The sequence below is a fragment of the Papilio xuthus genome, unplaced genomic scaffold (assembly GCF_000836235.2).
Source record: "Papilio xuthus unplaced genomic scaffold, Pxut_1.1 DF826949.1, whole genome shotgun sequence".
NCBI lineage: Eukaryota > Metazoa > Arthropoda > Insecta > Lepidoptera > Papilionidae > Papilio > Papilio xuthus.
Window position 1 is genome coordinate 3,660,813 of NW_013531700.1, and position 12,918 is coordinate 3,673,730.

A 12,918-nucleotide genomic window follows, 5' to 3' on the forward strand; every position below is an offset into this window, starting at 1 on the left:
TATTTATACATAGTTATTTTTGTAAAGAAAGAGAGATATTTCCCGCCACAATATTCTTAACGTATCGGATATTCTATAGCCCAAAGCTGGAAGAAACACTTTCAACTATACGGCAGAATATAGTTATTCAAAAAAGACAAAATTATTAAAGATACCTAAAGATATTTTCTTAAGTAAATCAAAATACTATGAAACTATCACCAAGAACCAGATACAGACTACACAGATTATTATAATTCAGAGACTGCAGGCTGAGTTTTTCGCTGCGCTTTTTTAATCTGCACTCTCTGTTTTTCTTTACTGATAGCCTAGCGTTGTCAGGTATGTCGCAATTTACGAAAGCCAACGTAAAAGCTATTCAACGTAGCTATTAAAATTTGACAAAAAAAAATCACACTGAGAAAAACGTATTGTGGTGCATGACTTTGTCACTGTCAAAATACTAAAATACGCTAGCATTTTCAATCTGTGATATCTTTACTTAGTATAAAAGTCAGAAACAGAAATATCTGGGGTACAATAGTGCCTCGCCGAGACGAGCATTGCAATTTATATAAAGAAACTACATAAGACATCTTCTTTTTAATTTTTTTTTATTTATTTAAAGCCGTGATTTTCAACACATTCTGTATCTGTATTATAGAGAACATAGAGTTACAACTCTATAGAGCTGCCTACCAAATTAAATTAAAAACTTGGTCTTCAACGTTTGAATTGCTGAATTTTAAGTGTATGTTATTTTAAAAAATAGATTTAAGTCCATATACGCTACAGAATAATCTTTCTAACTTTATTAATAAGACTATATATCTACATAAAGCTAAACGAGTCGCATCGTAACATTCGACGTTCATTATTATTCAGTGAGGTTGCTGAGTATTCGCCGGTCGACTTTACGAGTCCATCGTGGCGAGTAGACGCCGCGCTGCCGCTGCGGATGTCCAATGCAAAACTTTTTCAATTAAAAACGCCTTAATTAATCCGTTCGTAAATGGTAGTATTGTGCGTTCTGTAGACATTTATTACTTTTGAAAATATCAAAAAGCATAGGTTTTGTATTTTATGGGATAAACAAGCGCACATACATTTGGGATATCTTTACGTAAATTAAAAAGGAATTTTTTTCAGACTTAAATAACAAGAAAATACAAAGATATGTGTGAAGTTAACCTCGCACTTGGTCAGATTGGTTGACAATAGTTTAATCACCCTTAACTTAAGGTAGGCTCTGAGCTCCTCGGTGGGGACGTATAGTGAGCTGATGATGATCTAGAAAGTAGGCAGTATAAGATTTCGGCGGAATTCATTATATTTTTGTGTAGAGAAATTCATGAAAGGTATTCAGCATCGATAGTTCCAACAACATACTACAGTTAAAAATGTTTTTAAAAATTAAATCCAACAAAATGCTGGTACGAAATATTAACAAATGTATTCATGAATTAATAAATGTATAATTTATCTTCACAGTAGAACTTTTATGACATGATACTATTGCCTTTATTTGGTCTAAAAACCCTTGATATACAGGATGGTTAAAAGTATTAAATAAGCAAAAAATGCTTGAAAAAATCTAAAAAAAAAGGAAAAATCGATTTTGTTTACATAAATTAGTTATGTAATAGCATCTATTAAAAGGTCATTCTATTTTTGACTGATGAAAATAAAAAAAAACTTGATCTCAAAGTTGAAATACACATTTTCACAATAGTTCACGTTTTATTTCAACGAGGAGTGAGAAACCCTAAACGGGTCGTTGTTTAAACTTTTCAGTTACTTGCAGAGTGACGTCAATTTAAAAGTTTTCCCTTCGGTTCAAGGAATCTTTTCTAAAGATAAAACTGTTCTAAATTCAATTACGTTTTAGAAACATTGCGCAGCAAATGCACAATTTTAATATAGAAAAAATGCATTTTTTTTGTCTTTTTTACACAAGACTAATATTTTTATTAGTGTTTTATAAATTTAGTAAAAAAAAATTTACGGATACCGGTGGTTGATGACAATTTTTTTTTATAGTCGTAGTAATATGTGAAATCTTATAAAAGAGAAATGTCCAACTTATTGCTATGACTTACCAGGTTTAGTTACAGGTGTTTTGAGATCGTTGTTCGCGAGCTGAGGATTCTCTTGCACCTAAAATTAAATTAAGAAAAAAAACTGAAAAATCATCTCAAAAAAATACACGTAAGTATTAATTTGATATTCACACTCATTATAGATATTTTCTAGTTAAATTTGAATTTAGATTAATGAAGACTTCTTAAATCACCATAAAACGAAATCAAATGTCTCTCCTCTGTCTTGCGAAAAATATTACAATTTTTCAACTACAGGATGATCGAATTATTAAAAAAATTAAACAAAAGTTTTAAAAAGTTACCGATATTCATGACATTTTATACACAATATTTCTTTGCAAAATATAAAACATATTTAATATTCTCGTAAACTATAAAAGTCTTTCTTCCATTGAACATTCTTCGTCGCGCCGCAGTCGAGAAGTGAACTTTTACAACAATAGAAATTGTCCATTTCAAGATATTCTTTGCAAACGAAATAATACTCATTCTAAAAAATATTAAAGATGCAAAAATATTATTTGCAACTCGAAACTATAATCTAGAATACTTTAGAATGTCTGCAACAGCTTCTATATCTCAAGTTTTTTTTTTTTTGATAAGCCAGCGCTTGACCACGATCCCACCTGGTGTTAGTGGAGATTTGGTCGAAAGAAGTTTGACATAAAATGAAGATAGGTCTTAATACAATACAATACTTTTGCAAAAAAAAAGTCAAAATTGTAAAAAAAAATTTTGCAAAATATTAAATTAACCATGACAGACATATTTAAGACTACTTTTATTATATTTCCTACAAGAATAAACAAAACGCCTAGAAAAAACAAAGGAACAAAGTTAAAATTTGTTAAAAAAATCTTACCTTATTAGTATAGGGGTTGAAGATGAACTTGTTATCGAGCTCTTTCCTCGGCGTGGCCGCTATCACAGACAATGGGGTAGGCAGTGACTTCATTTCCTATCAAACAAATATTTGTTTCCTATTTGTATTTGGATAGTGTAGGTACTACAATTTTTTGGTAATATGGCTTGTGTAAACTAGCAAATTACGGTGTTTTAAGGAAACTCGCGAAACTTTCTACTTTATCATAATTTGTAAAGTATAACAAAAACAAATAAATTAAAAATTGTACAATACATGGTGTTAGAAAAACGAAAAAAAATAATGAAATTAAATCTGCTATTTTTTTTTTGCCAAAAAATATTTTTTTAAAACAATTACTGTGCTAAAGCACAAATCTGAAAAAGTAATAGTTTTCAGTGAAGTGTATCACGAAACTTTAAACAATGTGGAATAGTATATGGGTATCTTCTTTCTCCCTGATTACTTTGCACCAATATCGTGATCAACTAACCTGTAATATAAAATAGTATGTAAAATAAATCTTACCTTTAAAATACTTTCTATTGGCAATTGACTGCTATCGATACTTGAACTCTGCAAAAGAAATAAGTTTTTTTTAATAAAATACTTTGTTTCATTCCAATTCAAAAACAAAATGACCTAAAAATAATCTTCTATATATTTAATATCAAGAATAACTTATTTATTTCTCAAATATAATTTAAAAAGATTTGAAGCTATTATAAGTTTGATTACATAACTTCAAACTTTGTAAGATCAAATCAAATACGATTTCAAATATACATAGATTAACTATAAAACAGAGACAACATAATATAATTCATCCTCTATAGATTGACTTGAACAATGGGGCTACATGTACGGTATGTCAATAGAAGTTGAGTTTATTGGAATGTCGTATATTTGTATGTGTATTTATGTAAGGCGAGGCTCACCGGTGGTTGGAAGCCATTGGATATCCGCAGCGGGGGTGGGCGGTGAGCGGGCGCGCCCGTGGAACTCAGGCTTTCACTCTGTAACAAGATACACCCTGTACAACACCTATGAGCATACCGTAACTGGAATTAGGACTATGGATCTTATTTGTAGCTCTGTCAGCTATAACATATACAAGATGATTTAATTACTTGTTTTCCTATCCTTATCTAGCTAGAATGATTAGTCCCAGATGAGTTGACTAGCTACGAGCCATCTTAATCTTAAAGAAGTTTATAGAAAAGGCAAGAACATTTAAAGTATTGTTGCTTCTATAGTTTTATTTAAAGAACGATTTAAAACCAGAATTTTTAGTTTTAATGTTAAAAAAAAACAAAGAACCCTCTGCCTGCCTTACAAATGACCTGTGTTATACGAGACAATATCTTGCTACCACATCGTAAAGTTAACCTTATGAAAGGCAATTTTTATTGAGAACGTTAAATATGTTTATTGTGGTGTGAGTTGCAAATATTAAACCATGAACTATGCTCTGCTATATTGTTATTGTGAAAGCAATATGAAGAACATTTATGAATTTATTATGGATACAAACACAACCAATTTAGCTGCATATTTTGAGTTCCTTTTTTTAACATTGATTTATCAGATATACTAGCTATTGCCTGCGACTCCTTCACACATAATTAAAAAAAAAACTTGTTAGCCAATGTGTTCCAGACTATGTTTTACATCTATGCCATATTTAGCGAGATCTATGCAACAGTTCTGGAGATACCTTTTAAGAAAGAGACGTTCGCATTTACAATATTAGTAAGATTAGACCCCTCAATAGACATGTAAAAGTAAAATAACGAACCAAAAAAGGGATTGATAATTGTCAGTGTTCACATATAATTGTGTTCTGAACTTTTCTGTTAATTTGAAGGTCTATGTAAATAATTGTAGTTATAACCTTTTCTCAGATAATTTGTCCAGACGATATAATAAATAAATTTACATATTAAAGCTCACAGCGCAAACTTCTTCAAGCTTCAAAACTGCAAGTCTGAGGCACCGCACCGCGGCTCACTTGAGCATAATTTAGCGGCAGCGCGCCGATTTCATTATAACAAATGCTTGTATAGTTAGCGAACTACGAGTTACTTAACAAGACCCACTTTGAAGTCGATTTCAAACTAAATTTAAAGGTACTTATAACTTGTACTTGAATGAAGGTAAAAAGACGAATTAATTTTATTCACTTTTATTTTTTATAAAATATAAAACCTAAGCTGATCCCACTGATATCAAGGAACATCTGAATAAAAAATTTATGACAACTCTATCTTTCCAAAGAGGTTATGGCCTGTGTTTATGGTGCCTCAAACCAAAAAATATGGTGTCAAATGAGTTGTGCGTTCCTGAGGCCTTATTATTGTGTTCTTCATTCATCAAATCCATTCCTTATAGGGGAAGGATGATATTTGATGGAGGACGGCAAGCATAGGAGGAGGAAATATCCTCTTTCTGTGCGTCTCCTCCTCCATCGGTTAAAAGTAGGCAACGCATCTGCAATTGTAAATGCCTACGTGCTTCGCCATTACGGCGAGTTGAGGTAGCCGCTAGCTCGTTTGCACCTTATAAAATATTTAAAAAATGTATTCATACGTGTGTTTCGTCAGTGGAAACGTCGTATTATAGTAAGTACAGACCTTGTTGTAGGGGTAGGACTGTCGATGGTGTACTCGTCCGTTCTGGGGAGCGTGGGCTGGCTTCTTGAACTCGCTCTCCCGCCGGGACGGGTGACCTGGACAACAAAACATTACCTTATTAGCCTACTAAGAACTACTAATATCTTAGTTAACTTATTAATCGTGGGTTTCTGACCATAATCTCCGTTTCAAAATATTGTTATATGTATTTTCGAAGATAATGACAATAATTTTATACAGAGATTTTAGTCTCAGAAACCAAGGGTAAGAAAATTGTTATACATGTTTTAGGGTTCCGTACCTCATAGGGAAAAAACGGAACCCTTATAGGATCACTTTGTTGTTCGTCCGTCTGTCTGTAAAGACCCCTTTTTTAACAATATAATTTAGATCACATAGAATACGGTCTGTAATAGCTTATGGCGTATTTCATCCCGGAAAAATGAACGGTTCTCTTGTGGTAGAGATGTTTCAGATTTTTTTTCGATACACTTAAGTCTTATAATCTTAGTTACAATTTTAATTAAGCAATTTGTTCTTTTTAATATTCAAATCGCTTTAACATTAGATATATTAATAGAAATAAGCTTATCCATAGGTCGGATAAAGTCGCAGGATCATAAGGTGGTTTAAGGTTCGTATAACTGTGCGGGGGGAGCCCCCACCCCGTGTCCCCGGGGACTCCACGAGGGGGAGTTAGGGTAGGTGTTTAGCTGGTTTATGGAGATTGCGAACGGGACAAAGGAGCAGAGCTACCTACGATACGCCTAGATTGCGGATGAAATATAAACGTGACGGCTTTTTTAAATAGCTTTTGCTGTTTCTAATGTTTAAAGAACTTTATAGATCAATATGTTACAAAATATATTTTATCTGTAGAATGCTACGTGTATCATAAAAAAATGCATATTAAAATGTTATGTTTTAGAATTGACTCGCTGTCACCCGCGACTCCGTCCGCGCGGGAATAAAATAAGCTATTGGTCGCAGCGTAATATTATATAGACTAAAGCATTCCTTTATAAATGGATTATCCAACAAAAAAAGAATTTTTAAAATCGGACCAGTAGTTCCTGAGATTAGCGCGTTTAAATAAACAAACTCTTCCGCTTATAATATAAGTATAGATTAGTGATTCCGTAAATAGGAATCGAAATAATTGTGTCGTATTTAAACTGAAAATTATGATTTTTAAAAAAATTACATAAGTATTTTGGGTTCACAATAACACAGGCGATACGAGAGGTAATATTAAGTTCAGTTTTTTTCTTGTTTATGGCTCTCACTTATAGCCGTTGTGGCCAGTGTCGTATAAGGATAATCTGACCAATAGGCTTTTAGTCAGGAGTCAATCGAGCATTTGATAATCTTTATTGGATTAAAAACTAAACTCAGGTTCGGTAAGCATTTAATTCCATGTTTCTGTAATGCCAAAGCGACCGCAATTATTGGAATATAGGTTTACCATTAAAACTATTAGACTTTTTTTGTAATCTTGTGATTGAATTCTTACGACTAAAAAGTCCTTTTAGGTACTAAAAGAAAGTCGTGTTAGTTACAGTATTTATAACTCAAGAACGGCTTTACCGATATAGCTGAAAATTGGTGAGGAGGTAGCTTAGAGCCAGCAGACGGACATAGGATAATATTTATTATTATTTTTTCGAATTTATGCCTTGAAGAGTTGCTTTCTATTTAACTTACTAATATTATAAATGCGAATGTTTAGATGGATGTGATGTGGATGGATGGATGGGTTGGCTACACTAATTAAGGTTTTTTATATATCCACGCGGACGGAGTCGCGGTGAACAGCTAGTAAGAAATATAATTTGTGAATACTTTAAAGCGCCTATAAAATAAACAATGAAAATAATAATTATCTTTTACTAAGCACTAAACTTACTATGTGATTATTCGAAAATAAATAACGTACCCAGTTATTAAATAATAAATGTAGATTGATTGTAGATTTTCTTCTATTTAATAAAATTCACATTTTTTTTATTAAAAATATAAGCAGATTTTTTGTTAATTTACTAATATTTCTTTTACCAATCCAACTAAGCTCTAGGCTTGTGCTGGTATATGGTTTACGACAATAGTCGAATGGCGGAATTCGAACCCCCGACCTCGTGATCGGAAATCCGTATCCTTAACCATTAGGCTATTGACGCTTCAAATAAGATACACAATCCCTTTACTATATTTTTACTTGTTTTTGTTTACAGATAAAAATAATTTCTTGCTTATCGAGTATGTATTAAGCATAGAAAATAATTCAGTTTTTTCTTAGGGCTCCAAGTTATTGGCAAAACGTGTCTTGAAAAAATATTATCTTATGTTTTATGCACAACGTTGAAGTCAGTTGGTGTGAATCTAACACGGTTTTTATATTACATTACAAATAAGTGTTTGTTTTTAATTTGTAATTCAATGAACAAGCGTTTTACAAGCGATTCAGTCTCTCTTATAAAGAAAGCAATAAATAATATAAAAAATTGTGCTAAAACAGCAATTTACCACTAACTAAGAACTCGAATAAAAGTAAAACAAATTATTGTACAATATACAGAATATCATATACGTTTATGTTAATATTATGAAATGATAAAAACAACTTAACATAAGGTAACTAGCTGTCGCTCTGTCCACATGGCAATAAAACTTAATTAGTCTATATGTTCTTCCACAATATGTTTACATATGTGCCAAATCTCTTAAAGACCCATTGAGTCGTTCTGGAGATACCTTTTAACAAATATCCATCTAAATATTCGCATTTATAATATTAGTTAGATAAAAAAATAAATTTAAACAATGAGTATATAAGGTAATGAGGTAAATATACTTCGTAAGTTTCTCAATCTTATATACATGTATTTTAATATAAGCGATAGTCATAAAAAATATCGACGATATGAAAAAGGGATAAAAATGTTTATAAAAGAATTTTATGCGTAACTATGAGAGACCACAGAACGTTAAAGCGCCGTCTAGCGGCGAACATTAAAGATTTACTTTGCAGGTGTTTCGCACAGGTGATGTAGAAATAAACCGCAATCGTTTTTTATTTTAAAAGAATATTAAACCTTTGAAGAATATTTTTATATTCCAATCAAGAATTTTTTATCTAAAGAGATTTTAAACTGTGTGTTACATCTTAATATTTATAAACTTATTGTTAATAACTTCATTGTTAATATTACAATTACATGTATTTACGCAAAAAAAACAGATATTTTACACCATGACAACTATAATAAAATATTAATCTATCTATAGAGGACTTAATCAAGTTTTTAAGATAAATAATTGGTAAAGCTGATTAACGGTGGGTTTCTGAGACTAAAATCCCTGTTTAAAACATATTATTATCACTGTTTAGTCAAAGATGATGACAGGGATGACAATATATTTTATGCACAGACTCCAATCTTAGAAACCAACGGTAACAGAGTTATCCTTAGCAAATATATCTTCTCTTCTTTATATTTCGTCGATATATCGACCATCAAAAACACGTATAGCACAATGTCAGAAACTATGGGTCATTGTCCGTTAAATAAACCAACCACATCAAAGTCAAATCGAGAAAACAGTGACCAATGATTTATAATAAATTAATAAATTTACATTCATCTTGTTTCTTATCTTACGTAAACTTATCGCCTACTGTATCATACTAGAGGCAATTGCAAAGCTATTGTTCGGGATCAATCAATCAACATTTAGTTTAAATCTTATTATCTGTACAATGTAATCTTCCCCAACACAACTTGTATAATGTTAAATATTAAAATTGTACTTCACCACCACATCACCATCAGCCCAATATACGTCCCCACCGAAATGCTCGGAGCCTACCCTAAGTTAAGGGTGATTAGGCCATAGTCAAAAACGCAGGCCAAGTGCGGATTGGTTGACTTCTCACATATCTTTGAATTTCTTCTCAGATATGTGCAGGTTGCATCACGATGTTTTCCTTCAACGTAACAAAATTTAAATTTTACTTATTATATTAATATTGTGCATTGTCTTACAATGTTCATTTAGTCAATATTTAAAAAAAATAAGCATACCAAAAGGGAAGAACTTTTTGAATCATCCAGCTTTTTGGGCGTCGGTCGGTGGATTCAGAAATTAATACGATTTATAAAGATGCTTTTGAAATTTGAATAAAAATACATATATAGTGTTGCAAACGATAGAGTGACGTCATTTAAAACTGTTGATTCATTGTTGGTGTTCACCTGGATAAGTGGCAATGATTGATAACAGAGCGTTCAATCGCTTCCAACACGTATATTCGTAACACAAAAAAATGTGATTTTTCTGGAGTCCAGTTTATGCAATACTACAAAACTGTTGTAATTATTATACAACATTGAAGATTTAATGATTTAAACAACATATATTAAAAAATTAAATTTCAATAAAGGTCTTGTTTAGCAGTACAAACACAAAAAAATATTTTGCAAAACAAACAAGTTATGACCTTAACGTAGGATTCTTCGATATAACGACAACTGCGAGTGAAAATCCGCACTACCCTAGGTTGGACATCTGTATCGGGGGCAGGGGTGAGGGAGCGGGAGGGGTATGGACAACAATGGCGTCGTCTGGGCAACAACATTCGCACACCTGCGGCCGTTGACACGTGCGCGCGAGCCGCAAACCACGCAAAACTCACTCAAGCCCGCAGCCGCCGATCTACATGACACATTGCTTTTATTTAACAAAACAAAACTTCTTAATTGGAAATTCAAAAGTATACTAAGCTACAGCCAAATCTGTATTTATTTAGTAAATCAAATTTTAACTCCACTACTGTTCATACAATATTAGGCAATATAAAGGAAGAGTGATATGTCGATAATAAAGTTGTCTTCTGACCATTCGTTAGACGTATTTCATGTACTTCAGGCTTATTAACTGCATGGAAATTATGGTCTTACGTATTCGTCCGTTTTAAATCTATTGCAAACAAAAGTCGGAAATAAGGCTTATAAAAGGTGTTGCAAAAACAATGCACATTATAAAAGGTGTTCAACACATGCGCAGGTTGAAGACCTTACGTGTTAATGACATCTATTTAGATTTCACAAATTGATAAGATTCAATCCGCTTTTTGAATCGCTCATGGAATTATTGCATTATTTAAGTAACAAGATAAAAGCATACTTGGGGGCTACACAATGAGTATGTTTTTTTTTTGGAAATTTACTAATATTTCTTTTATCATTCCAACAACAAGCTCTAGGCTTGTGCTAGGATATGGTTTACGACAATAGTCGAATGGCGGGATTCGAACCCCATATCTCGTGATCGGAAATCCGTATCCTTAACCATAAGGTTATTGACGGTTAATTAAAGATAATGTTTTCGTATTTATAACAAGACTAGCTGTAGCGAGAGTCTGTCTGCGCGAAATTAAAAAAAAACTGTTTGAGTAGTCTATGTGCTTTTCCAGACTATGTTCTACATCTGTGTCTTTTATTAAAATCCGCTGAACTATTCCGGATATAACTTCTAAACATCCATCCATCAAAACATTCCCATTCATATTAGTAAGGGTAAGATTTTTTAAAATACACAGTAATTGATAAGGTGTGATTATTTTTTCGTAACAATGAATAATAGGTGACACTATAAAATAAAAAAGGTATAAAATTAAAGCTATATATTATTGAAATAGCACAAAAGTAAATATTGTGAGTCGTCTATGTAAAAATATACAGAATTCTTCGTCAAACTATTTATTAAGAGATTTTTATAATCAGTAATATGGAATCTAGTGTGTAAAAATAAATGAAGGACAAACCGGATCGCGACCGTTTCATCTCTATCAAGTATTCTATTATAATTCAAGTGGCTTCAGATAAGAGAGATAGAGGCATTCGCAATTTAGCGCCTTTGGATAATCACGCGATGCGATCGCGCGCGATGTTTCGCACAATAGGGTTGACAACAAGAACATTTAAAAAAAATAAACAAAGTATTAATTATATTAATTTAGCCATAAAGCTCACTGAATAAAGTATTGACTAAGCATATTATTTCGTTATTTATTTCTTTTTATGACTCGCAAAAACTATAATTAATCTTACTCAATTCTGAATAATTAAACAAACATGTAGCTTAAAAGTAACTTTTATTAAGCGTATAGTAATATAACTGAAAAGTAAAAAAATAATTATTGTTAGGTGGCAATAACGATGTCGACAACCCTAATTTTAAATAATGTCGGAATGTAGCTCGTAATAAAAACGTAATACGCGGCGACGGCGCGCGGACAATCAGCAAGTTTTCTATAATAAAGCGCATCGAGACGGCCACCGAGCACTTTGTATGCAGACAGCCGCGCAAACATAGCCCCGGACGCAGGATTACTAAAGGTATGGTTCTACTGACACTGTCTACAAAATTAGTATTTTAAAGTACAAAAAAATGAAAAATATACAAAATTCATAATACTAGTTTACAAAACCATTTAAACGTCAAGGTTAAAAATAATTATGACCATCAGACTCTAGAATAGTTCAAATATAAATTTAAAAGATTTTCTCTATTACCCCCAAACAAATTATACGTATTGCGTTAATTTAATCCTCACCGAAGTTAAAGTGTAAACGCATCTTTAGCCAAGAATATGTTTTTCAAGGCGATTACAACTCACGACTTATAGATTTGCCGTGCTTCGCATGCGCAAGCGCATATTGTTTTGAATATTTCCTCTTCGTATTTATTGCAAGATATTTGTTTACATACACAAACATACACTCATACTACCAACGTAATGAATAAACTATTTTGCATTCAACATTAGATTTTTTTTTATATCATAAGGTGGCAAACGAGAGAGCGGCCACCTGAAATCGCTGATATAGCGAAGTGACCGTTACCCATAGACATACGCAAATGCATATGCGTTGCCTACCTTTAATCGACGGAGGAGAGGATGCACAGAAAGAAAACATATTCCCTTTCCATGCATCCTCTCATGCGGAAAGTCCACTTCCACCTACCATCCTTTCCTTATAAGAAAAAAGGTGGGAAGTGAAAGAGGACTAAATAAGGCCTCCGGGACGCACACTCATCAGACGAAACGCGGAATAGCTTCCACTTCACGCCTGTCTTCTGTGTGGTCGTGGTATTTCACCGGGCGAGCCGGACCGATTCGTGCGAAGATGTTAAAGCGGACTCTACCACTGTTAGATATTACATACAATTAATTACACATAATATTATATTGTATAATCAAAGCACAACATAAATCATCTAAAACTTTTCTAGTCAATTTATTTCTTTTGACTACAATAATCGTTCCAAAATTTTAAAC

The 12,918-nt window shown here is 32.5% G+C and overlaps 1 protein-coding gene across 1 annotated transcript in view; it reads right to left on the minus strand.

Annotated features, from left to right (window-relative positions):
• Positions 1 to 12,918, minus strand: part of LOC106120588 (hepatoma-derived growth factor-related protein 2-like) — a 66,327-nt gene that overhangs the window by 25,157 nt on the left and 28,252 nt on the right. The window contains exons 3-7 of the mRNA XM_013315941.1: positions 5,577 to 5,671; positions 3,882 to 3,959; positions 3,472 to 3,519; positions 2,944 to 3,039; positions 2,079 to 2,136 (exon numbers count right to left, since the gene is read on the minus strand). Of these exons, the coding sequence (XP_013171395.1) occupies positions 2,079 to 2,136; positions 2,944 to 3,039; positions 3,472 to 3,519; positions 3,882 to 3,959; positions 5,577 to 5,671 (375 nt within the window). The remainder of the gene's footprint in view (positions 1 to 2,078; positions 2,137 to 2,943; positions 3,040 to 3,471; positions 3,520 to 3,881; positions 3,960 to 5,576; positions 5,672 to 12,918) is intronic.